Source organism: Rhipicephalus microplus, chromosome X (genome assembly GCF_043290135.1).
Source record: "Rhipicephalus microplus isolate Deutch F79 chromosome X, USDA_Rmic, whole genome shotgun sequence".
NCBI classification, from domain to species: Eukaryota; Metazoa; Arthropoda; class Arachnida; order Ixodida; family Ixodidae; genus Rhipicephalus; species Rhipicephalus microplus.
The window spans coordinates 137,548,021-137,575,928 of record NC_134710.1 but is presented as its reverse complement, the minus strand read 5'-3'; the positions used below and the strand labels follow the sequence as shown (position 1 = coordinate 137,575,928).

The 27,908-nt window shown below is 45.3% G+C and overlaps 1 protein-coding gene across 1 annotated transcript in view; it reads right to left on the bottom strand.

The window, feature by feature from the left end:
- Positions 1 to 27,908, bottom strand: part of LOC119176530 (uncharacterized) — a 196,611-nt gene that overhangs the window by 114,983 nt on the left and 53,720 nt on the right. Inside the window, exons 9-11 of the mRNA XM_075877830.1 lie at positions 25,187 to 25,264; positions 4,931 to 4,959; positions 1,536 to 1,594 (exon numbers count right to left, since the gene is read on the bottom strand). Coding sequence (XP_075733945.1) covers positions 1,536 to 1,594; positions 4,931 to 4,959; positions 25,187 to 25,264 — 166 coding nt within the window. The remainder of the gene's footprint in view (positions 1 to 1,535; positions 1,595 to 4,930; positions 4,960 to 25,186; positions 25,265 to 27,908) is intronic.

Below are 27,908 nucleotides of genomic sequence, written 5' to 3'. Positions count from 1 at the left end.
GCTGGTGTTACATGACTTGCCATGGTGGCGGCGTCCATTGACTGAGTTCCCCTTGGCGTGAAGTGGAGTGGACTGAATTCTGGTGAATCACCTCGAAGACGGCGACTGGTCCTCTTATGCACAGGTGTCGGCTCCCCAGGATCAACTCGCTGGTGGTCGGGGCTACGCTGTCTTGCGTTCGTAGGGCTTTGATTCATTACCCAGCACGTCCACCAGAAATGTAACGATGTTGAAGGACTCGGGGTGTAATAAAACGTATTTATTAAAGGGCGAACCTGTGCCCACAACTCAAAGGAACTATGGTCGTAGCACGTTACAGCCGAACACCAAAGATGTCTGCTTCTTCTACTTCTTCAAGAAGAGTCCCAAGCGCGTGGCGCACATCAGCAGGGGCCAGCTGCGTTTTCGTGCTATCATCATCGTCTCTGCGCAACACTAGACGGCACGCATGTATGTCCCTGTGCGCGTGGTGATGGGCGCGTTGTTTGAATGCAGGCACTATGTCTCGGCAATATTATCTACTATTTGATATATTGTTTGATATAATACAAGACATGACGTGCGATACACAATAAATTCTCAAAATCAGCGGAAAATCGCTCTCTTCTCTCAAGCAAATGATTCCACAAGCTCAGAAAGCACGCGTGACGTATTTTCTTTCCCCGTGCCGTCTCTCCCTGCTTAGCTTCCAGCGCTCTCATCGGGAAGAGAAGAGAGAATGCACTTGCAAGTTGCGGCAAATCTTGGCGACTCTACAGACTCTAAAAATTTTTGCGGCATTGAATTCATGAGGCAATAAGCTTCTTTAGTGAATACATTCCATGGCTACATGATGAAGTGTTGCACAGCCCCTTTTCAATTTATTAAGATCAATTCATTTTATTAAGCTTAAAAGCTTGTTATGAGAGCTTATATTATATGCTCTAAGTATAATACATTTTTAAGTGTTACGTATTTGAAGCAGTTAAGACTCGCATTCTGCCAAAAGTCAAGTCCTGCTACTACTCAAAGTTGTTGCGAGTTACTCTGAATGAAAAAAAATTACATTAGCATAGAGGCTCAATTTCCGTTTTTAGAAATTTTAATATTGTGGAAGTTAGGTCATGATAAATATGCCCATTTGTCTTTATATGTCATATATACTATTCGATTTCGATTCAAAATTATTCGATCAAAATAACTATTCGCTTTGAATTCACTTCGAACTAAAATTCACTATGTATTCGCCCAAATCTACAAATTATGTTTTAGCACCTGATTAAGAACTTCATCATTGCGACCTCACTTACTACAAAAACAACAATTAGTCTTGTGTCATGTCATGACAGCGCATTCAACAACAAAGAGAACTATGACTATAAAGGCAATGTCACTTGTTAACTCGATGCAATCAACGTTGACCTCCGCATCTGCCCAACTCTCCAATACATGCAGCAGGGTGACAGGTTCTGTCAATGTTCCATTACTTGTATGCATGAAACATATGTGCGTGTACTGATCTCTCAAAGCAAATTTCAAGTGCCAAGCAGCATTACCTTTCTGCTCATCATCTTGAAAGAAGTGCTTGCTCAGCTCAGTACACTCTTGCAAGTCCCTACGAAACAAACAAAAAACAATGATACAGTAGCGGTATAAGCACACATTACTGAGCGATAAGGTTCTCAGGAAAGCAGTGTGAAGTAAGTGTCATCATTATCATCATCAGCCTGACTACGTCCACTGCAGGACAAAGGCCTCTCCCATGTTCCGCCAGTTAACCCGGTCCTTTGCTCGCTGCTGCCAATTTATACCCGCAAACTTCTTAATCTCATCTGCCCACCTAACCTTCTGTCTTCCCCTAACCCGCTTCCCTTCTCTGGGAATCCAGTTAGTTACCCTTGATGACCAGCGGTTATCCTGTCTACGCGCTACATGCCCGGCCCATGTCCATTTCCTCTTCTTTATTTCAACTATGATATCCTTAACCCCCGTTTGCCCCCTAATCCACTCTGCTCTCTTTTTGTCTCTTAAGGTTACACCTACCATTTTTTTTCCATTGCTCGCTGCGTCGTCCTCAATTTAAGCTGAACCCTCTTTGTAAGTCTCCAGGTTTCTGCTCCATAGCTAAGTACCGGCAAGATACAGCTGTTATATACCTTCCTCTTGAGGAATAGTGGCAATCTACTTGTCATAATTTGAGAGTGCTTGCCGAATGTACTCCACCCCATTTTTATTCTTCTAGTTACTTCAATCTCGTGGTTAGGCTCTACGGTTATTACCTGCCCTAAGTAGACATAGTCTTTTACAACTTCAAGTGCACTATTACCTATCTCGCAGCGCAGCTCCTTTCCGAGGTTGGTGTACATTACTTTCGTTTTCTGCAGATTAATTTGAAGACCCACCTTTCTGCTCTCCTTGTCTAACTCCGTAATCATGAGTTGCAATTCGTCCCCTGAGTTACTCAGCAATGCAATGTCATCGGCGAAGCGCAGGTTACTAAGGTATTCTCCATTAACTCTTATCCCTAACTGTTCCCATTCTAGGCTTCTGAAAACCTCCTGTAAGCACACGGTAAATAGCATTGGGGAGATTGTGTCCCCCTGCCTTACACCCTTCTTGATTGGTATTCTGTTGCTTTCTTTATGAAGCACTATGGTAGCAGTTGATCCCCTGTAGATTTCTTCCAGGATGTTTATATATACTTCATCAATGCCCTGATTCCGCAGTCTCTGCATGACGGCTGATATTTCTACTGAATCAAACGCCTTCTCGTAATCTATGAAGGCTATGTATAGCGGTTGGTTATATTCTGAGCATTTCTCTATTACCTGAATTATAGTATGAATGTGGTCGATTGCTGAGTAGTCTGTTCGAAATCCTGCTTGTTTCTTTGGTTGATTGAATTCTAATGTTTTCTTTACCCTGTTAGCAATTACCTTTGTAAATAGCTTGTATACTACAGAGAGCAAGCTGATCGGCCTGTAATTCTTCAAGTCCTTGTCATCTCCTTTCTTATGTATTAAGATGATGTTAGCGTTCTTCCAAGACTCTGGTACCCTTCCCGCCAGGAGACGCCTCATAAACAGGGTGGCTAGTTTTTCTAACACAATCTGTCCTCCATCTTTCAGCAGATCTGATGTTACCTGATCCTCACCAGCAGCTTTGCCTCTTTGCATGCTCTCCAAAGCTTTTCTGACTTCTTCTATCATTACTGGTAGGGTGTCACCTGGGTTACTGCTAGTTCTTATAGTATTAAGGTCGTGGTTGTCGGCTACTGTACAGATCTCTGTAAAACTCCTCCGCTATTTTAACTATCCTATCCATATTGGTAGTTATTTTGCCTTCTTTGTCCCTTAGTGCATACATCCGACTTTTGCCTATCCCAAGTTTCCTCTTCACTGCTTTGACGCTTCCTCCGTTTTTCAGAGCGTGTTCGATTCTCTCCATGTTATACCTTCTTACATCGCATACTTTATGAAGTAAGTGTACAATGATACTATTTATTTATTGGCATTAGTGCCTCAATGTCTACCACCAGAAAAAAACCAACCAGCGTTACAGTGCAGCAAATACATAGTTAAAGAGCAAGATGGAGGCAGTAATGGATTCTTGCAAGCAGAAGGCAATAACCAAAAGTTGATCTAATGAAGAACAAAATGCCCCTTGTGGCCACAGTAAAAAAAAATGAGGCATAGAGAGGTGAGCCACCATTATAATTACAGTGTGTAATTCAAGACAGTCACATTAATTGCAGCCATTATTTCAATATGCATTGTTCGGTGTCAAACTCCAGAAAGAGAAAAATGTAGCTGCAATAAAAAAAGACAGAAATGTGTCGCTCTCTGAGAAATAAAGGATTCCACCAAGCCATCATCAATAAACTTGCTGACATTGATATTGAAACTGGCACACAGCCATTGTTGAGCAGCTGCGACCTATCAGCTAAGGGCTATTGCCAAGGGGCTCATCAATCAACCTGGTAACATTGAATGTGAAAAACAACTAAGGGGCCCGATTGAAAGTGACGTTTCCGCGTGGCGGTGCAGTTTTGTGAAAAGTTGGGACTAAGCGCGTCGACTAGAGTGCTACAACTTGCCTTTACTGAATTTTCCAACACCTTGCAAGAGTCTGCTGAGCTGATTTCACAATTCAGCATTCTATTCCTGTAATTTAATTTGCCATTGAGCCCCTTCTGAAAGCTACATACTTCCCCATGGCAGTTTGGTTTGCCAGGGTGGCTGCCATAGAAAGAAAATACATGGCTTGATGTGTAAATGAAAAAATGATTTTACATATGTGCATCTTTTATTCCGAGGAAGATTGAACAGCTTCCTTCAGAACAATGTCTTCACACTGCGTTCACTAAGATAACAACATTGTCATTTACATTACTAATAATATAATTGGAGTTTAAGGTCCCAAAATCACCATATAATTATGAGAGATGCCGTAATGGAGAGCTCTGGAAATTTCAACTCTCTGGGGTTCCTGCAGTTTGCAGTTCAGAACTTTCTTCTGTATTTATTTATTTACTTACAACATACTGTTAACCCTTGGAGGGTTTTTACAGGAGTGGGAGCAAAAAGAAAAGCACAAAAAGCAGCCACATCAAAAGTAACAATACAATACAATTTGGTCAGAGTAGCGTTGATGAGCAAGTACAAGTTAAGAAGAAGGAAACTACATGCATATATACGGTGACAGCGAATGCATTATTAATTTTATACAATCCTAAAAATGGGTAGAGAAAAGTATACACACTTGTAACAGTTGATGTAAATACACGTATTGGCAATCAACCCAATACGAGAGGGCAATCGTAGAATTTGTATTCTTCTTTAGTGTTGTCTACCTTTTTTACAGGAAGTAAGGCAGACAGGCTAACAACACTGACACAGAGAGCAGGAGATGTAGAAATACCTAGGACAAGTAAAACATAAATATCACTCACCTAATCAGATCAGTGGGAACGAGAGAACCCTGTAAGAACGATAATGATTTAATGCACTCAATTGAAAAAATTATCACTACTAATAATGCACGAGCACATGAAATAAATGTCTACTTAACAAACGCCTTTTTTCAGCATCCCCGTTTTAGAAGTTAAGCATGAAATTGCGTGTCTGTGAAGACTCCGAAAATCCAGCATAATACCGCCACCAACGAAGACATTAAAGGGCCACTAAAGGGAAAAAAAAGTTTATGTCAGAGTGAAAGGTCAATGTTTGATAATGTCTAAAGCAATATATCATCAGTAGCAGTGCTCTAGCAATAGAGACTAAGATAAATGTAGGACACTATGCGCCACCAGTGGGACGTTTTTGAATGTGCCCGATCACAACAAGAGTCCAGAGTACAAATTATCACTAGTATTCAAGCTACTTATGATTAAAAAAAAAAGAAGCAGTGCATGGCATAACAGAATTCCGCTTGGGTGTTTGATTCATTAAAAGAAGAAGAAGAGAGAGATAACTTAACCTTGCAGTGAAGAACGACAAGAGTTGTGCAATAGTTTCGTTTCTGCAGGGCTGTGCCTTGCTTGCGAGGGTGCATCTCAGTGGTAGTTTCGTTATCACATAGTACTATGTGTGCCTTGCGCACTCATGAAAGTTGCTCCAACGGAAAGTTTGAAAAAAAAAAAAAAAGCCACATACATGTGTTGTGTAATGTGGCCTTCAGAGCAAAAACCCCAGAACCGGCTGCTAGGCAGTAAAGGCATGCAATGTTTGGCCAGGCAAATGTCATGAAGCCCTTTCAGGCGTGCGATTCAAATTGTGCTAATGCTGTGCCAACCACTAAAAATTGTTTTTTTTTCAAAATAAGCATTTCCTTGGGACAAAATAAGCACTACGAGGTTTCTCAAACACTAATCCAACAATCAATGACAACTTAAAAATTGACTTTAATGTCCCTTTAAGAACCAATTATCTCACAGCTTGTGAAAAAACCCGCTAAAGTTAATGAGTAGGCATGGTACTTCATTCAGCTAACTCACAGGACAGGGCACTGCAGCACCAATACTCAGGAATTGAAAATATATAATAAACCAAACACAGAATCTTTGTATGCAACTAGGATATGTTGCTTAGGTACGAAGCCATATAAGGTGATCATTGCTTTCTTTGCCTACATTGAAGGCATGCGACATGCAGCAATATACATCCAAAATTTATGCAGCAAGCTGAGTGAGTTGGTAAGCTAACATGTTCAGGCATGCAATACGGCACAGACAAAGGACAAAGAAACAGATCACACGAGCGCTGACTCAAAAGTAAAAAATTTCGCGTGCGCTAGCAACAAACAGGAATTCTCAACACCACGTAGACAGAATTGTATTCTATAACATTGAATAGAACTCTCCTACTCACAAAGCTGACGCCTTCAGTTCCTACTTTTTTAGCGTTGACTCACCCTTTCCCACACAAATCACGCCACTTAGATGCCTCTCACTATTTTTGCTTCTTTCCCACCACTCCTGAAGAAATATATGGTGTCATACAACACCTCAAATCCATCAATGTAGGAATTGAAGAAGTCCTGCCTGCTCATATCAAATTAATTTTGCACCCAATTTCTGACATTGTGTGTTTCATTATGCATTTTATATTCAAGGCTGGTGTGTTACCTAATGAGCTTAAATGCGGTGAATTTCCCCAGTTCTTAAAAAAGGTGATAGCACAATAATTCATAATTACCGACCCATTCACATTCTGCCCTTTTTTGGTAAAGTTCTTGAGAAATTACCAGGAGTACGCCTATCAAATCACCTTACGAAATTTAATATTCTGTCACCTTGTGAGTTCGGCTTTCAGGATCATTTCTCTACTCATCTGGCACTCATTCATCTAACCCATCAACTAAAAAAATCATTGACGAAGGTTTATTTGCATCATCAGTATTCATCGATCTAACAAAAGCATTCGACAGTTTTAATCATAGTATTCTCTTTACTAAACTTGAAGCAATCAGTCTATGTGGTCCTACTTTAGAGTTACTAAAAATATACCTAGATAACCGCGTTCAACTTGTGTCGTTATCTAATGTGTATTCTAAAGAATTATCTACTAAAATCAGTGTCCCTCAAGAATCCATTTCGAAACCGCTCCTATTTTTTATCTATATTAATGATTTTCCCAACTGTCTGTCCTCCACTAATTCCATTCTGATGCTGATGACACTACCATATTTACATCTAACAATAGCATTTCACCTCTTGTTCACGAGCTAAGAACTGACTTGAAAAATGTTTCAAGTTGGTGCAGTGCGAACTTGTTTGCTATCATCGCAACCACAGCTAAATTTGTATTTTCATGGCAATAAAAATATTCAGCATCTTTTCCTACTTTAGCTTTTGGCTCGCACTCGATTTTTTCCAGTCCCTGCTAACCTTTTTTTGGAACTTCTATTGACTCTTACTTGAATACATAGATCATATTTCTCACATCAAAAAGAAAATAGCATACGTTATCTGCTCTCCTATGAAAATTCCTCCATACTTCACACGTGTCACATTACTGTCACTCTACTACTCATTTGTTCATTCCCATATTATTATGGCATAATGTCCTGGGGTAACACCTGAAACACTCATTTGGCTTCCCTTCAAGTATTACAGAACCAATTAATAAGAATTATTAATAACAGTTGATGCTTTTTTATGGTAAATGCCTACTTCATGATAACATCTTAACCATCTCGGAGCTAGTCAATTACAACTTAGGTATCATATTCTATAAATACATAACCAAGGCACTACCTCCAATCTGCTTCTCATCTACTGACCTGATTGCCCATAGTAATAATATTTGCCCGTAACACTAACGTTTTTTGCCTGAGGCACACACTCACTATGATAAACTGATGGCTGAATTCTCATGAACATCATTATGGAATAAACTACCAGCTGCAAACGTGTTTAGTTTGCAGAAGAAAAAATTGAAGCAGAAGCAGAATAATAAAATGGTTTTTTAACTGGGGAGCCCTTCGCCAAGCATCCACTTTCGTCACACAAACAACTGACCGCACAAACAGAGAAGTACCAAGCACAACTGACACCTCCATACAAATCGAAAAGCAGTCCAACGCCGTAGACATATCAGGGTCATTAAGTCTAGAGAAAACGAACGTCCTTAGTAAAGGCCTTAATTTTTGTCCAACCAACAATACAATAAACAAATTCGAGCTTCAAAGAGACCTCACCGAATTTCACGACGAATGCGTATTAGACAATTGTTCGCCGAAAACGACGGAACAGGTACAGATACTAGAACACTTAGGGCTCAGTCTACCTGGACCGCTGAACCAGAACAAGCAGTTGAACTTGACTTACATCTTAGAACTATCTCTACAGAAAAAATAAATCAATCTAAAATATCTAAGAAACCTAAAAACTTGACATCTTTCGAAACCCGCGTTATTTCTAGCCTCAAATCACGTGAAGACATTATAATTAAGGTGGCTGATAAGAGAGAAAGCATAGTGATCTGGCCAAAAGAAAAGTACAAGCAAGAAGCTTACAGACTACTGAACAACCCTGAACAACGATCCAACAGAGCAATACACACCCACAATTACCAACTGGCTTAGATTTCTTTTGGCGGATGAACTGATAACTCCATCAGAATTTAAATTCTTGAAACCAAACAGCAAAGCAGCGGGGCGGTACTATCTCCTTCTGAATATTCACAATATACCATCCGCAGAATTATACAGCACCAATATTCCAGGGCACCCAGTAGTATCAAACAACAAAACCTCAACCGAAAACCTCTCCATATTTATAAATCATTTTCTAGGTATAATTCCAAAGTCATTACCGTCATTTGAGCAAGATACACTCCACATACTGAGAATAATAGAGGAAATTAATAAGAACGGTACTCTACCACAAGACGCCATTCTCATCACACTAGATGTTACCGCTTTATATACGAATATTCCCATCCCACGAGGGCTTAGCTTCAGTTGAGCTAACCTTATCCCGACATAGCGCACAACATCGTACCGAAGTATATTTAACACTATTAGAATTAGTACTGTCACATAACTACTTTGAATTCGAAGAAAAGTAGTACCTTCAAATACAGGGAACAAGCATGGGTGCCCCATTTTCTCCCACCTATGCAAAAATATTCATGGGAATTCTGGAAACCGAATTCTTGTCTCACTATGAGAACAAACCTCACACATACCTTCAGTACATAGATGACATATTTATAATATGGGGTCATGGGCAGCACAATCTAGATAAATTCACCTCATTCCTAAACTCATTTCATACAACAATAAAGTTCACCTCCGATACCTCGGCTCAGCACATCAACTTTCTAGACACGACCTTATATTTTGAAAATGGTGTACTAAAGACAATTCTGTAGAAAAAAAACCATTTGAGAAGCAACAATACTTAGATTATACAAGCCATCCCCCAAGACACTGTAAACAGTCCTTTTTCAAGAGTCAGGCAACAAGGTTACCCCGCATATGCGTAGAAAACGGCGACTGCGTAAACAGACTTGCCGCCCTAAAAGAAACACTATCAGACAGAAACCACCCTAACACTTTCTTTGACAAAGCCTATACGGACGCACTGGAACTGGACCGCCATGAAGCACTCAAACCACGCTCCAAAAGCACAACAGCAGCAACTACACCTCTTCTCACTACAAATTTTTCTAATGCGCTCCCTAACATAAACAACATCCTCACAAAAACTATCGAATTCTAAACACCAACCAGAAACTTATGAAAATCTTTCCCAAACCGCCTAAAGTCACCTACAGACGCAACGCTAACCTTAGAGACATGCTTGTTCAAGCAAAACTTAAAGCAAAGAGTAGGAAAATGTCTGGTTCCTGTGGCCGGCCCAGCTCCACCTCAGAAGCACAGCATCTGATTACATTCACCAGGTCACATCGAGCTTCACCTGCACTTCAACCTAATGTACTATCTTGAGTGTGCCACCTGTAGAAAACAATATATAGGCGAAACTGGGCAGCCGATTCACGTAAGACTGAGCGGCTACTGTGCAGACACAAAGCACAATTTACCAAAAGCAGTAACCGGTCACTTCAATGAACAGAACCACAATTTCGACCGAGCAAAGCTTTACGTTTTACAAACTGATTTCCAGTCAACACGAGAGAGAAAATACATGAAATCATATTTGATACACAAATTCAAGTCCCTACACCCATCAGGAATCAATGTAGCATGTGGCAATTTAGAATCACTGAAAGCCATAGCATAATTGAGGCAATATTTACAGAGACAAGATACGTTCAACCTTGAAATAGACATAACTGGTACTACAGTGAATCGCTCCTAGCCTGCATACCACACTATTATTGTTCTCTTTAAATTTTTCAATTTGAATTATAGATATGAATGTGTCTAGATACAACAACGAAGTTAATATTTTCTAGAACCTTTAACCCGCTATTTTGTTTCTTCTTTCCTCGCTTCTAAAACCACTCCTACCGTGCATCATTAAGGACATTGCCGACCCAGAAAGTTCTCTGCGTCTTTCTCCTCTCTTTCTCTTTTTTTTTCTCTTTTTTTCCCGTCAGTTTACCCTAACGTCCCACCTACCCTCTCCCCCCCCTCCCCTGGTCTTTTCTCCCTCCTATTTTTTATCGTTTTTGTGTGTTTCTTTCCTCGTTGCTCATTTCCTTTGCATTCTTAATTTCCCTTTTTGTCAGTCAACATACCGCCGAATTCTTCAATCAATTCCACTGAGCGGGCCACCTACGGGGACACTGAAAGCATATGTTTGCCAATGACCTTCCCCATTAAACACGCGCTCTTCAGACTCTATGTGGTATCGCTTACCTTTGACATATTGGCGTTTGACATTTGAGCTTTGACATTTGACGCTGCCTGCTTCTCCCCCAGTTTTTAACTGCTTTCTTGTTGTGTGTCCCATTCATAGGTGTTCGGGAACAGGTGTACGCCGCTATCATCGGCAACCCTTTGTGGTAGCCGGACGCAGCGACCGTCTGCCGGCTCCGAAGCTTTAAGCTCTTTTGTTTGTTAGTGTCTGAAGTGTTCACTACTTTTACAGCAGACCACTGTAACTTTGCTCTTTTTTCTTTTTTTTCTTCTCCCACTCTCCGAGAACCTTTTTAATCACTACCACGTGACAGGAAGTGAAGCGAGGACTGCACTCCTCTGCTTTATAGTTTTTTTGCTTTTCAGATGGCGCTTATCAACACGGACACAAGCCACCACCAGATGACATCACCACTAACCCCTTTAAAACTAACACGCCAAAAATGACACGGCACCTTCGCAAAAGAAAGGTCCTCCTATCGAAACGACGGCCAGCCAGCCTGAGGCACTTCTACTGTTCACCCTGATAATCCCACTCCGTTGTTTCCATCTGTTGGCTCCCATTCAGATTTTGTAATTCACAAAAATTGAAATAATTTAAAACAATGACGTCGGTGACTTGTATCTACGACAAGAAGCAAAAAAATGATATTGTTTGAGATAGCACAAAGGCACCAACGGTTGAACATAGGCATGCATTTTGCAGCACGATTCACAGATTACTGATTACAGTCTTTCGTTTTATTGCCTAGCATTGTGAGTCAAGTGTCCAATATCCAATCAACACTCTCCTGGGTCTCTTTCATTTCATTGGGGCTGGAAAGGGCAGTGCAGGAGCAAATAACCAAACCACTGATACCCTGGAAGGGAGAGATGCCAGGTCTAATCGCCTAAGGTCAATTTCTCCTCTGTTGGTGAACACCTTAGAGGGCCCCTCACAAGGTTAGGGCATTTTGAGCTGACAAGCGTAATGGATGCACTGGGCACTCAGGATTATGCCTGTTAAAATTTGTGATGCTACACATCCTCTGAAAACGCAAAATATCTGCTGAATGCGAATGAATGTACTGTGAGCCAATGGATGTAGTGTGAAAATGCATGTCCCGTATGGCTGTTTTCTGGACGTCTGAACTGGATGTCCGACCCGACATGAAGTTTTGAACGTTCACTGGCTGTCCATATAGGACATGCTAAGCATATGTGTATTTGCTCATCCATTATTGTAAAATTAGAATGTAGTAAAATATATATTGTGATGTACTAGACAGAGAACAAGAGACAACACCCGATCCTGGGCGAGCTGTTCTTATTCTGACTTTGTTCTTCTCTTCTTTGCTCTAGCTACCCGCGCGCCATAGCGCCAGCGTCTTTCTTGGTCATGACACTCGGCCATGACTGCGCGCGCACGCGGAGCTGGCGGCAAAGTTTCTGGTGGGCGGGCTTGGCTGCATCGTGGTGGTCAGCCCGGACCACAATGCAACATGGAGCGACGGTCTGGGGGAAGCGTTTCTGGTGGACGGCACTGGCTGCCTCGAGCTGGTCGCTCTTGGCCATGCCGCGATTTAGTCCTGGTATCCCAAAGGTTGATGTGGCGGTCGATATACTGGCTGCATCTCGGAGGTCGGCCTTGGCCACGCTGATACTGGGGGCCAGAGTCTTCCACAAGTCTATCGGGAGGTCGAGACTTGCTGCATCGTTGTGGTCGGTCTCGGCCATGCAGAGACTCTCTGTGGGAAGCAGCTAAACATGCACCTGGCAGCGCGCTTCGGACGGGCCGCAAAATCAGCGGCAGACGTTGAACTCCGGACGAGGGTAGCCGAAAGAGTATCCCAAAAGACGCGCTTGGTACCTTGGTTTGTGTCAAGAATGGGTACGCAACTTCTGAAATGTGTGGCAGAGAACATAATTTACGGCCGGTTTTGGCATCTGCGGCAGGACATTTTGTGAAGCTGTCATCGTATTGGTTGCTGTCTGCATCTTGAGTGCCAACTTTCTCCTCATGATCTTGGTCAGTGAGACCAGCAGTGGTTACCTTGGGCTCTACCGGCGCCATGACCGTAGGCGGTTCAAGCATAGGCGATGCTGGTATCTCCACTTGCCTCAGTAAAGGTGATATTGGGGCTGGCTTCTCTAACTGAGCTGTATGAGGACTGGTATCAGCCTCTTCCACTGACATGATGGCGTTGCGTACCGGCGCGGGTACTGAGAGCAGCAGTGGCGTGTCGCACCTGCGTCTGACGTTATTCGTAGGACAGGCGGAGAAGCTTTCTGCCGCGCGGCTGGAGGGCTCCGAGGAACTTTTGAAGTGTTGCTCCACTTCAGCTCGGTGTGCGAATGGGGGTGCGTCGGTGAAGGGCAATGCAGCACAGTCGAGATGATTCTCTGCGGCTGTTTCGTTGGAGCGACGCCCTTCAAGAGGTCTGACTTCGGTAGCGGCCTCAGGCTGCAGTGAACTTGCTTCGGGTATCGACAAAGTGTCTAACTTCTCGTGTGGTAAGCTGCAGCGCACCGCTGCAGCCTCGAGGTGGAAAGCCTCTGGAGCTTGCTCCTCGATACCGACCAGGTTGGACGAAGTGGTGGTGGAAAGGTGGTAAGGATTACAACCAAAAGCAGCTATGAGCTTGCAGCTCCACTCCGCCCATGACTGCTGCTTCCAGCCTTCATACCGGTGCCATGCCGCTGCACCTTCCCAAAGACGGTCTATGGCCACATACCATTTCTGATTCTCTGTCCAGGCCGCGTGCATTGCTAGCGCGTTTACGGTTGCCACCCAGCTGTCGGTGTCGTTCCGGACCCCGTGGAATTACGGTAGTTCGCAGACGGCTGGTTATTGTGGGGTGGCGGGTGGAAACGCAGAGATCACCGACGCGAAGCTGTCGAGCTGGTGTGAGAGCTCGATGAGAGAAGACAGAAGCTGCCTGCGTTGCTCCGGTGTGCTTGCCTCAAGGTCGTATGAGGCAGCTACATCCAACACTGCATTAATGTCACACAATGCTGGCAACATTGTAGGAGCTCGCTCGGCGATCAACGCTGTCAGTTCGTTAGTCTCAACGCGGAGTAGCGCGATGATACGCTGCAGGTTCGCGGTGCTGTCGGGCATTAAGCCCGAAGAATCAGTGATCGTGCTCTTTGAGTAATTAGCAATTGCAGCACTCCCCCTGGTGAGGTCGACAAGCAGAGAAGCCTGGACGGCGTTCCGTGGCGGCTTGTTTGTTGAAAGAGTACAGCAACGGGAATGTAGGCCATGGGAAACGTGAGCGGCATTCCCAAGGGACAGGAGCTAATGCGGATCCCTGTTGTGAAACTGTGGCAGGGTTTCAATCAGGTCATGGCCTAGAACCACAGGGGAGGCGGGTGGCTGAAGCGGCAGGTGGGACCCCATGGCTAAGGAAGCGTGAACAGCGTTCCTTGATGGAGAAGCCCGCGCTGCCGACGAACCACAAAGACACGTACCGGTGGCTTTCTGCAGAGGGTTCACTTGTAGGACTGCGCCACTGTGATGTACTACACAGAGAACAAGAGACAACACCCGATCCTGGGCCAGCTGTTTTTATTATGACTTCGTTCTTCTCTTCTTTGCTCTAGCTACCCACGCGCCGAAGCACCAGCGTCTTTCTTCGTCATGACAATATATAGATCTGCCGAATCCTGGGTGACAATCTTGTAAAATTTTATTAACATTGCTACTATGAAATTAATTCAAACTTCGGCACAAGCAATTGATCCTAGGATGCCAAATAAGTTTGCTTGATGTGGCAAAACAATCTGGTTGTTTCAATATGTGTATCATATGTCATAACAAACAATGTATTTATTGTTATTATTAAATATCGCATATGAACTGACAAAAATGGGGATCGAGCGCGTCATAGCAGTTATCATGTAGGCAAACTTCCAAGCGCCAGCCTCGACACTTCTCAACAAGCAGTGCACCACAGTTGCTCAGGTTCCTCGAATGTGCACGTCATGCTAGCCATGTCCCCTTGTATGTGTTGGGACAAAAAACGTGCCATTGTGCTTATTATCCCGAAACCTGCTTGACCACCGGCGCGCACTGAGGGATGGAGCACGAAAAAGGAGGGAGTTCATGTCGTGTCGCACGTATGTATGCTGAGCTGGTCTCCTAGGCTCCAGGCGACAGAAGGCAGATTTTTTTTTTTCAAGTGCGCCCGTGTGGAAAAACACAGCAATTTGTGAAGTTACGAAGGATGACTCTTCTACAAGAAACACCGAAACACGTCTAAAAAACACATATATACACGTCTAAATTCACCTATAAACGCAAAAAAGTGGATGGAAGGAAGGCCGCTGTGATAGCTCAGTGGTTAGAGCATCGAGCGCGTTATTCGAAGGTCGTAGGTTCGATTCCTGCTCACGACTGGTTATTTTTTTCACCCACTTTTATTTCTTCTTATTTACATTCCATTTGTTCTAATAACTTCCCCTATATATTCCTTGGCATTATTGTCTGTTAGATCTCATTAATATTGAGTCAAAACACGGAAAAACGAACCCTTAGGTATACACTTTTTTCCCTTATGTGTATATGTGTGTGTGTGTGTGTGTGTGTGGTGTATATATATATATATATATTGTTATGGCATTTATTAGCAGGCACACAGCGAGTATACACAATGGCGACAGTAACAGCCAAGCACGGACTCTCGGCGCGAGTGGCGTCCTTTTTGGGTAGACCTACTAAAGAACACTTGAGAGTTTGACCCACTTCAGTGTTCGGCGGCTTCTCTACAATTACCCCGGAGTCGAAGAGGGAGCCGTCTGGCGACCTAACAGCTTGTCACTACGAGCGGGTCGTAGTAAGCCTTCAGGCGCTCCACGTTGACTATGTCGCGCCCGCGACGGCGCATATCCAAAGATTGTTCAATTGGCTCGACAAGATAGTTGACTGGAGATGTGCGCTCGATCGCACGGTAGGGACCTTCATATTTCGGGAGTAGTTTGGAAGAAAGGCCAGCTACAGAGGTCGGGATTGAGAGCCATACAAGGGAACCAGGAAGGAACGTGGGTTCAGAAGTGGCGGAGCCATCACGAATACTCTTTCGCTGCTCTTGCTCATGCGTCATAAATATCTTGGCCAGTTCGTGACACTCTTCAGCAAGCCTGGCTGTCTCGGAAATAGGTGCACACTCAGATAGATCCGGCATGTACAGGAGTATCGTGTCGATGGTATGTGACGGTGCCTTCCGTACAGCAAGAAGAAAGGTGAAAAACCGGTCGTGCTCTGAAGGGCGGTGTTGTAGGCGTAGGTGACGAAGGGCAGTATAGTATCCCGATTCGTGTGGTCGACGGCGACGTACATCGAAAGCATGTCGCTGAGGGTGCGGTTAAAGCGTTCGGTCAGACCATTTGTCTGCGGGTGGTAAGCAGTTGTTTTGCGGTGGACAGAATGGCACTCCATGAGAATGGCTTCGACGACTTCTGACAAGAAGACACGGCCTCGATCGCTGAGAAGCTCCTGAGGTGGACCGTAGCGCAGTATGAATCGATGCAGTAGGAAGGACACAACATCACGCGCAGTAGCCGCAGGGATAGCGGCGGTTTCGGCGTATCGCGTTAAATGATCTACGGCGACGATGGCCCAGCGGTTACCAGCCGACGTCAAAGGAAGTGGTCCATACAAATCGATACCTATGCGCCCAAACGGACGCTCAGGGCAAGGTAACGGTTGCAGACTGGCTGGCGACATGTGTGCTGACGGTTAGCGGCGTTGGCAAGCGAGGCAGGAGCGCACGAACTGCTGCAAGTAGCGGTACATCCCGCGCTAGAAGTAGCGTTGTCGAATGCGATGGTAGGTTTTGAATACCCCAGAGTGCGCGCATTGCGGATCAGAATGGAAGGATTCACATATCTCTGACCGCAGACTGTGGGGTATCACGAGTAACCACTGCCGGCCATCGGCGTCGTAATTGCGTCGGTGTAGAAGGCCACAACGGATGGCGAAATGGCAAGCTTGACGACGCAGGGCACGCGTGGATGGCGTTGCGGATGGATCAGAGAGCAAGTCGATGAGCGGGCCGATCCAATTATCCTTTCGCTGTTCGGTAGCGATGATGTCAACATCAATGGCAGAAACAGCAGCCGAGGATACTGAGCAGAGCACATCACCTTCAGGCAGAGGGGAGCGCGAGAGGGCGTCGGCGTCAGCATGCTGGCGTCCGTTGCGGTACAGCACGCGGATGTCATAGTCTTGTAAGCGAAGAGCCGAACGGGCGAGACGGCCTGAGGGATCCTTCAATGATGAAAGCCAGCATAGTGCATGATGGTCGGTGACGACATCGAATGGGCGACCATACAAATAAGGTCGAAACTTTGTAAGGGCCCAGACGATCGCCAGGCACTCTTTCTCCGTGACGGTGTAGTTTGTCTCGGCTCTCGTGAGCGTACGGCTTGCATATGCTACGACATATTCAGGGAATCCGGGTTTGCGCTCCGCCAGGACAGCGCCGAGGCCTACACCACTGGCGTCTGTGTGCACCTCCGTCGGGGCCGTAGGGTCGTAGTGGCGTAGAATGGCAGGAGACGTCAGCAAATGGCAGAGCTTCGCGAATGCGTCGTCGCACTCAGACGACCACGAATTGAGGGGCCGTTACTTCCAAGGAGCTTTGTCAGCGGTGATATAATCGTAGCAAAGTTTCGTATGAAGCGTCCGAAGTATGAGCACAGGACCACGAAACTACGCAGTTCTTTGACGGACGCAGGTTTGGGGAATTCAGCCCCGGCCGGAAGCTTGGCTGGGTCAGGAAGAATGCCATACTTAGACACGACGTACCCTAGGATGGTGAGTTGCCGTGCTGCAAAGCGGCATTTCTTCAAATTTAGTTGCAAGCCGGCATTGCTCACACGTGCGAAAACTTCTTTCAGACGTTGGAGATGCGTGGAGAAATCTGGGGCGAACACAGCAACGTCATCGAGGTAACACAAGCACGTGACGTGTGCCATTTCAAGTTGCGCAGAATGGTGTCCATCGTGCGCTCAAAGGTCGCAGGTGCATTACATAGACCAAACGGCATGACGTTGAATTCGTACAAGCCGTCGGGTGTGATGAAGGCAGTCTTCGGTCGAGCGTCATCAGCCAGGGGTACTTGCCAGTACCCCGAGCGCAGATCAAGAGGAGAAAAAAATTCGGCTCCGTGAAGGCTGTCAATTGCGTCATCGATGCGCGGCAGTGGGTGAACATCCTTGCGAGTGATCTTATTGAGACGTCTGTAGTCCATACAGAACCGCACAGAGCCATCTTTCTTCGCAACAAGAACAGGAGACGCCCATGGACTGTCCGAGGGCCGAATAACGTCGCGTCTGAGCATATCATCAACCTGCTCGTTAATTTCCCGACGTTCAGCAGGCGGCACGCGGTAGGGACGTTGCCGTAATGGTGGATGGGCACCAGTGTCGATACGATGTGTAACAGCGGACGAGCGACCGAGAGAACTTCGCCCGACATCGAAAGAAGAATGATATTCTCGCATCAGGTCCAGAAGCTGGGAACGCTGTACCGACGTAGAATTGTCATCAATGTAGGGGCCAAATACATCAGGAGATGATGAATCATAAGTGGAAACAGCACTGACGGTACGCGAATTGGGACAATGCGAGTCATCAGGTACGTCCAGGACTTGTGCGTTATCCACTGGTTCCACTCTGCCGAGACATTCCCCTCAAACCAAGGTAACAGTGTACGGGGATGGGTTGGTCACAAAAATAGCGGCGTTGCTCTGGGTGATTTGCACGGTCGCGAAAGGTACTAGCAACCCTTCCCTTCGACAAGCACGGTCGGATGGCAAAACGAGTGCAATTTTGTCGGAGAGTTCAGCGCAGTAGACAGATAAACCCATCGCCGAGCTTGGAGGCACTATGGTATCGTCTTTCACGAGAACCTTGCTCAGTTTCGAGGGACTGTCTTTCGGCGCCAAATGCGAGAAGGGTGAGAGTTCAATTTCGGCAGCGGCACAATGGATGACGGGGTCGTTGCGGGAGAGAAAATCCCACCCCAGGATGACGTGATGAGAGCATGCAGGAATGATGATGAATTGGCCGACATACAGAACGTCCTGAACGACAACGCGAGCTGTGCACTCTGCTGAAGGATGGATACGATGTGAACCGGCAGTACGAAGGGACAACCCAGAAATCGGCGTCGTCACTTTTCGAAGCAAGCGGCAAAAGTTTTCGTCCATAACGGATACTGCAGCTCCAAAGTCAATAAGAGCAGATGCATGAACACCGTCCACAAGCACGTCTATGACATTAGATGGGCGGCTCTGAGGGCTTTCACATTGCAATAGCATCGCAGTCCTTGCCTCGGGGACGGCGACGACTAGTTTTCCCGCTCATGAGTAGCCGAACTTGGCCTCATGGGGGACAGGGAACGACGTCGTGGAGACGGCGACCTTCGAGGAGATGGACCTGGGCGAGACGGCGGTGGCATAGACGGTAGTTCGTCGTGATAGGCACGGCTGAGGTGGCCAGCAACAGGCGAAGAAATTGGAGCCGGCTGTACGCGATGGCAATAACGGGCTACGTGACCGGCGTAACCGCAGGCAAAGCAGATGGGCCGGTTGTCGGGTGTGCGCCATCGGTTTGCTGGGGTAGGTCTTGTCCATGACACAAGAGCCGATGGACGGAACGGTGGCTGGAAAGGCCGCAGGGGGTGCTGGAGCTGAGTCTGAGAGGTCACGTCAACATACGTAGCCGGCATACCCGCTGAAAAGGATGGAGGTCCTGCGGCAGCTTCGGCGTAAGTCAGTGGGGCGGGCAGTTGAACGACTGGAGGCGGCCTGGCGATCACTTGGGCGTAACTTGGGGGCGCAGGGGCCGGAAGCTGTTGTGGTTGGTACGCAGGCATGACCTCCACTATTTCCTGCTCAATTGCTCGGCGGATGGGTCCAAGAATGGTAGTCGCCGATTGTTGAGCAGCCGGTTGGTGGGCAAAGGGCAGGAGAGAGAACTGCCGCGCGATTTCCTCACGTATGAAGGACTTGAGGTCTGCCAGCAGTGCCACCTGATCACAGCTCGCCTCCAAGCCTGCAAGCCCTGCATCTCGTGGTGTGGAGCGACGGGTCATCGAACACTGCCGGCGGAGCTCCTCGTAGCTCTGGCACAGCGTGATGACCTCAGCTACTGTGCCTGGGTTTTTGGCAAGCAGCATCGTGAAGGCATCATCGTCAATGCCCTTCATGACGTTCCGGATCTTGTCTGATTCGGACATGCTGTCGTTGGATTTCTTGCACAGGTTCAGGACATCTTCTATGTAACTGGTGAATGATTCACCGGCCTGCTGAGCGCGTTCGCGTAAGCGCTACTCGGCTTGCAGCTTACGAACGGCAGGGTGGCCAAAAACGTTGGTGACAGCGGTCTTGAAATTGGACCAGGTTGTGAAATCGGACGCGTGGTTGTTGTACCACAAGCTTGCAACGCCCGCAAGCTAGAACACCAAGTTTGTCAACTTGCCGTCCTCGTCCCATTTGTTGGAGACGCTCACGCGCTCGTAAATGGCGAGCCAGTCCTCCACGTCAGTGCTATCGGCGCCCGTGAAGATGGGTGGATCTCGGATCCTGGGGACACTGGGACAAGGGGGTGACATGGGAGGAGGCGGTTGCTGAGAGGCGTCGTGAGACATGGTAGATTGCAGGGTACGTGAGCGCAGTTCCAAGGGCATCGAAGGGGATCGTAGCACTCTCCACCAATTTGTTATGGCGTTTATTAGCAGGCACACAGCGAGTATAGACAATGGCGACAGTAGCGGCCAAGCACGGACTCTCGGCGCGAGCGGCGTCCTTTTTAGGTAGACCCACTAGAAAACACTTGAGAGTTTGACCCACTTCAGTGTTCGGCGGCTTCTCTTCAATATATATATATATTCTTGAAGTGCTCGTCAATGTGCATGTTGGCTGTCCTAGAGGGATGTCGAGCAAACGTACAAGTTTGTTACCTTTGTACATTTGATGTATGTCCTGAATATCCGAAATGTACGTCCAGTCATATGCCTACCGGATATCTGTGGTTATTTGGGTTCATGCTTGCCTCTTTGCATCATAGTTTTGTGGCTCGTAGCGAACCAATTTGTAAAATCGCTGTGATAGAACGCTTTTCATTAGTCTTGCAAGACCTTCTATTGTCTAACTACAACTTCTTATGTCACCTAAAGAGGGATGCTTAAAGAAGTAAACAGAAACGTCGCATACACATCACATTTTTTATCCGAAGACGCTGCAGCAGATTAGTTACAATGTCAAAGAAAACACACCTTGATTGATACACCACACTTGTTCTCTTTATAAGCCATTCCATTCAGTCATGAATACAATAAAAAACAAATCAACATAAATATTAAATCTCATACGACATTCTAAAAGCTTAAAAAAATTACCATTGCGCGAAGAAGACTGTTTAGGTACATTCATTTTTGAATGCGAGTTTTACCCTTAAATCCTTGACACATGACCTTTAACCGCAGTTTAATTCGACGCGATGATAAATTCCTATCATAGATCATTTTTCATATTGGTACAGCTGTCATTTCTTGAGTAATGGCTTAGGGCAATCCTTGCAGCCCTGCTCTGTATTTCATGTTTTTCACTTAAATACATATGCCAAGAGATCTCATACGGCACCAGCGTATTCAGGCATAGGGTGAATGGATGCTAAATACACTGTTAATGGTAAACATACCGGTGCCTGTCTCAGGCTTCGCTGTATGAAGTATAACGATTTGGCGGCCTTCGACACCACTGACTCAACATGAGGATTTCATGAGTGGCACTCCATGGTTTTTCACTCGTTCTCCACCTACCCGCGGCTGCACAGAAAAACCTGCTGTTTCTTTTCCACTGTAACACCCGGATTTTCAGGGCGGTTCTTCAGTTCCTTCAGGACACTGGACAGCTGTCTATAGAAGACTGTCGCCGCGTCCTCGCCCATAGCCACTCTTATTTTTTATCCCATCTTTAATTCTTCCTCCCTTGCAGACGCTGAGACATGCTTCCACTTAAGAATGCGGAAATAGCATCTTTTGCACTCCTTATGCTCCTCCTCCAATCGCCCGAGGCATGTAAACTCTATGGCGTATGGTGGCCAGCGAGTGCCACTTCACTGCGGTTAGCATTATTTTTTTGCGAAAGTTCTTAGAATTAGAGGACTTTAAACCTCATAGTGTTTGGAAATAGCAATGTTGCCTTTTTTATATAATTAAGGGTTTCAAACCGTGCTCGAAAGCAAAATTTGGGCTTAAATAGCGCTCACATAAGCGCTGATTTGGAAGACAGACACTTATAGGCATTTAGGCACGAACACCGAAACTAGGCATTCATAGATATTATAAAAACACTATAAAAGTCCTTCTTAACCTCTAATTCATGCTCATATATCAAAATGTTACGATAGGAACGCAAGGAACAAAATAAGCATTTGCTTATAATCCGGTCTCTACTCATCATTAGAGATGGATCGCCATCAGACAAAAGGTGCGAGGTAGTGTGTGCATGTCCTATTCTTATTCTGGTGTTACTTCTGTGTAGCGCGACTTCGATATCGGCGGCCAATTTGCGATATGTGGCTTATGAGATGAAGTTTATTTTGTTTTTGCCTATCCCATAAACGCTGCCAATGATCTCTGAGCTTTTGTTTAAGGAAGGGTTTGAGGTCAAGTGCAGGGACAGCTATAGATGTATTGACAGTGGAGTTTTCGTGTGTGGAAACAGCTAGTTAGTGCGCCAACACGTTCCCTTGAATTTTGCAGTGTCCTGGCACCCAGCAGACTACGACATAATGTTTCTGTGCATAGATCGTGCATAAAAATCAGTACACAGAGACAAGGATAGGGTACACAGAGACAAGGACCTGGAACATGCCGGGTGGTCTCTATCACAGTTAGGGCAGTGAAATTCAGTCACATTCATCGTGAGCGCAGTGTCCTTTAGCGCCCTAATTCGTGCAGGTAAGCTACCCTCGGCCTCTCTGGGCACCGTGACCAAACCGCTGGCATTTATTGCAGTGCCGCGGGTTGGAATAGTAAGGTCTGACTGCTAATTTGAGGTAGCCCACTACTGTTTCTGTAGGAAGTGTTTTAGATCCGAAAGTAAGTATTATGTGCTTCATGGGAATTAATTTGTTTGTTTTCTCTCCTTATAGTTATACACTTCACCTGGATTACCATCTCTTTCCAGCTTTTTAAGAGGTTCTTCATTGGACAGATTCATTAAGTCACAATCTGACACGAAACCCTTCACGGTGCTTTGTGTTCAATGCATGCGATGTTCACGAGCTGATCACCGAACGCTGTCAGGTTCTGTAGCCTCTGGTACTATAGATGATTTTTGACTTCAAGCAGGAGGTCACCACTGGCCGTCTTGGCGGCCTTGTAGCCCACGCCAATGGTTTCCATAAGGTATTTTGATACAAAAAAAGGTGATACATTTCTAGCTTTCCTTTCATTACTCTCGCAGTGAATAATGTGGAATTTGGGGTAGTTGTCCGTCTTAGAAGGGAAAAGTTAAAAAATTGCATTGATGCGCCACCTCTTGGAGAAGCGATCAGTTCGGTCGGGTTAAGCGGATCCCATGAAATATGCTGCTTATTCGGCAGCCATGCCAGCCACCCGCCTCCAAGCCTAACGAGGGGACGCTACGAGACATGGAAGAAACGTAAGCACCAGCTGCACATGGTTGCTATAACCTAATATATCTACCCAAGGTTGAATATTTACACCAGGTTCACCATTGCTGTCGAGAAACATAGAAGTAAGAGAAGTGAGGAGAAAACAGGAAAGACAAAAAAAGTTATAAAAGACAAAAATGTACTAGGGAAAGAAGAAGACAAGAAAAGGCGACTACAGATTTCCCCTGGGTGAGTCAGCTCAGGGGGGTCTTCTACGTGAAGCAGAGGCCTAGCAGTTGCCACAGCAACTGCTTGGCCTCTGCTTCCTGTAGATTAAAGGGCCAATCACTTAGCACTGGCCCTCAACCCTAGAATCCCCTATTCCCCAAACATGGCTAAGCCACACACAGCTAAGCGGGGGAGGAGATTTAAACCCCTATTAGCTCGGGTCTGTGGTGTCGCAATACACCAAACGCCTGTACGCATAGATGCTCCTGCGGGGAAGGACAGGAATTTAAACAGTGAAGAATGCATACATGGACGCAATATCTTGCGGCATTTAGAGGGGTGGTGCCACCAAATTTGTAGCATATGTGTTCTTTGCTGTAAGTGCTTCCTTCAGCTCCAGGAAGCATGATACATGCACCAAGATTCGTGTATTTTTGCTAAATCATTTATTATTGCTCTACTAATGTGGACCATTTTCGGTTTCAGTTTTGAGATGCAGAGTTGGGCAGAGACGTTGATACATAGGTGGCTTGGTCACGTGACAACACATGGGTGTGATGCACATCGTGCTTCGTTTTGTCTGCTCTCACACACACGTGCCACATAAGCGCCGGCAAAACAAACATGCTGACAGTCACCATGGCCAGCTGCAGTGAAATCCAGGCAGTGACAAGGCAAAAGGTAGCCAGAATAAAACAAAGCGTTTATATTTACAACCTATGTACAGAACGTGGACAAAGAAACCACCTGACGCTAGATGCACCTGCCTTTTATAGGCGCCGAGACGCTGAAAAAGGAGGGGGCAGCCCCGCTGTTAGACCTTGTTGGAATATGTCAAGCCGACAGCTAATAAAGGTTGTAAGCCTAGACACAGCAAACATTTTGAACAATTATAGTAATAATATGTGGGGTTTTAGATCCCGAAACCAAGACGTGAATATGAGAGAACTAGCGTTCTTTAACGTGCACTGACGTCACACAGTACACGGGCCTTTACCGTTTTGCCTTCATCGAAATGTGGCCGAAAAATTTTGACAAAGAACAACGCTTTGGTGAAAATGCCTCTAGGTCATTGTTTTTCTTGCATACCTTCAAAACTAAGGGGGAAGCCAAAAAGGGAAGATGTCGAGATGAACATTTATAAACTTTTAGCACAAGTACTTCAATAGTTCTACTACTAATAGCACTGCAACAACACCTCTGCATGACATTCCACTTCAGAAGCAAAATGCAAAAAAGTAAAAGCTCTGTGACACAAATGAGCAGAAAACAGCGTTAGGAGAGGTCTACCTATCCGGTATTCAGGCAACTATCGCTTGTGGCAATGAATGTGCACTGCTACTGCAGGCAAGCTTCAGAGATATTCAAGGCAAGAGTCCATCATCATCGCCAATGAAGTTCCATCAATCAGATCAATGAAAACTCATTGCGTCTTTTCCACGTGCTTGAGAATCTGGTACAGTCAGTGCCCCCTCCCTGTGGCAGGCTCCCCAGCAAAAATGTAAAAACTGAAAGCAAAGTTTGGTGTGCAACTCACCTGTATTTGAAGCCATTCTTCAGCTTGCTGTAGTGCAGTCATAGCCTCTTCATTCCTCATGGTTTGGTTTTTATGACTCTTCAAAGTAACAGTAAATGACAAGACATGTTTGCAATAAAAAATGAAACTGCACAGAAAGCACTGGCTTTTAGCCATTTCATAACTGTATATGTATATTACATTTGCCAATTAGCACTCCTGTCAAGTACTTGAAATTACTATATCATCAACTAAAACGACCATAGTTATCACACAATAATGACCAATTGGGTAAAAGACATACAGAAATAGGAAGATGAGATGTGTCCACAGTGTTCAATGAAGCAATAAGACAGGAAAGTGCACAGCAATGTGCCCAGCAAGTTCTGTACACCATGACTCAATATTAGCGAAATGAAAATGTTGTGTAGTGCTGTTCGGTTCAGTTTCGTTTTCGGTTTTAGTTGCGAGGTGGCACCTCGGACGGCAGCGATGTGTTGTAGCATGCACCGCTACGGTGCATATAAGGCATATGTGTACATAGTTGTAAATAAAGCAGTTAGTGACGATGAGTTCTTCGAAGCAGACGGTTCTTTCTCTCGGTGCTACGCAGCCAAGTCGTGGGTGGCTGCCGCCAGCAGCGTCAGCTTGCTGTGGCGCTTTGTTCTTCTTCTTCGTTGGCGTCGCGGCCACTTCAACCCCGACACAACAGAAAATCCCAACTACATGGCTTCGGGTGGCCCGAAAGCTTGTGACTGGGTCAGCTCGCAGGCCGAGCAGCTTAACAACCTCTCAACTCAGGCCTGGGCAAGGCTTGAGCTACTCGATGTTTGTGTCAGGTGGGCCAGGCTACTTGCAAAGCCAAACTCAGGCGCGAAATATAGATGTTACTGAGAAATGGTTCTTCAGCATGGCTTGCGTTCTCCCCCCTGCCGCTTCCCACTCATTGGGCAAGTTCTTTAGGCACAGCATTGTGCCCCTGCATTGTATGGTTCTCCTTTACTTTGGGCCGCATTAAGCACATCATGGCAATTACCTACTATGTGCAACAGCATTTAAAATGTAAAATGATGTGCTGCAATTAAACTCGCTGAATCCTGCTTTCGAGCATTAGTGTTCCAAAAATCAGCACGTCAAGTAATAATTGTTATGCTTCACATCCCAAAACCAGGATATAATTATGAGAAAGACAGTAGTAGGGGGCTCTGAAAATTTTCACCACCTGGTTTTCCTTAACATGCACCTAAATCTAAGCACATGGGCCTCACACATTTTGTTCTATAAAAATGCAGCCACTGTGGCTGAGATCTGATCCTGTGGGTCACCAGCTTGGGCTACATTGCACCGATTTGGCTATTTTCTAAGGGCGGTAGCAGCAGAAAAAACATATTGGCCCCTTCTGGATAGTTTTTGTTCCTTTCGTTTGAGGCAAGTTATCAATATATGGTGATTTCGCAGCTGCTGGCGTTCCGAATATAGGGTGTCAGAACATGGCGGCTGGGCTATGTTTCCAGGTCCCAAAATCTAATTTATCACCTTTAGTGCCCAAAATCGTGAGTTTTTATATATGGGGCTTGGTTCCGAGGAAAGCTTGTCAGAAGTTCCAATTTGAAGACCACGTACTTGTCAACTTTAAGCTGAAATTCGAAGGGAACAGGAAAATTGGGAGCGTTCCGCATCAACAACGCTCTGCACTCAAAGAGATTGGGAATCGGATGTCTGCAGAAAAGCTTGTGCTATTTATTAGGTGAAAGTACGGGCTGTGACTCGGGAATATTAACCGATCAAATTTTTCCTCACGCAAAAAACGATTCCGGAAATGACAACTGTTCATGCCTAAATGTTAGCCACTGTAAATTTGAACACACTCACAGGGTACCGATTATCATTGCTGCCACAAGTTGCACAAGAGGAGTGAAGTGTCAATTTCGCAAGAGCTCAAGAAACTTCGTCGTCCAGCAATAAAACTACTGCTAAAGTCAACTACCTTTGCTTGAATTTCTTGATGCTGTGCTGATCTACATTTTAGTCATGAGTCTTTCGCATTTAGTCACTCATCTGAAAACGCTACAGGTTTGAGCACACTGACGTGGCTACTTTTGGCAACTTTTATAGCTCTTCACTCACGTTGGCTTTTTTTTTAGTGTTGCTAGTTTTTCCAATTCGCTATCTATTGCAAACTTTCCTACCAGGCAACCTTAGGGTCACTCAGACATTCAATGCAGAGCAAGGATTGAGCTCATAAAGATGGACCCCTGACCAGATCCACTTCAAACTACAGATCAGCATACTGTACTTCTTTTTGATTGAATTCTGCAATTTGATGTGCCAAACCACAAAATGATTATAAGGTCACCTGGAGCTCTTCGAAAATTCATGTAAATGTAAGTACACATATGCATTTCTGCATTTCGCCCCCTTTTGAAATGCAGCCACCATGGCCGGATAATGAGCCTGTGCTCAGTAGTACAACACTTTAGCATTGCTAAGCCACCATGGCAGGTTTTTTCTTCTGTTTCTGTTGCAATGACACTGCATAAATTAAGAAACAAAAGTCTTTGTTTGTTACATTGTATGTAATAAATAAGTGTGCTATAGTTGACCCTTTCCCTTTCCACTACTTTCTGTCATCTATCTCACTATATTCTGGATAAGGCAAGCAAGCAGCACTAACTCCAGTTTCTTCATTATGCTATTCGTCTCTTTGATGATTTTGTATGATTGCATTGTTCTTTTTTTTAAA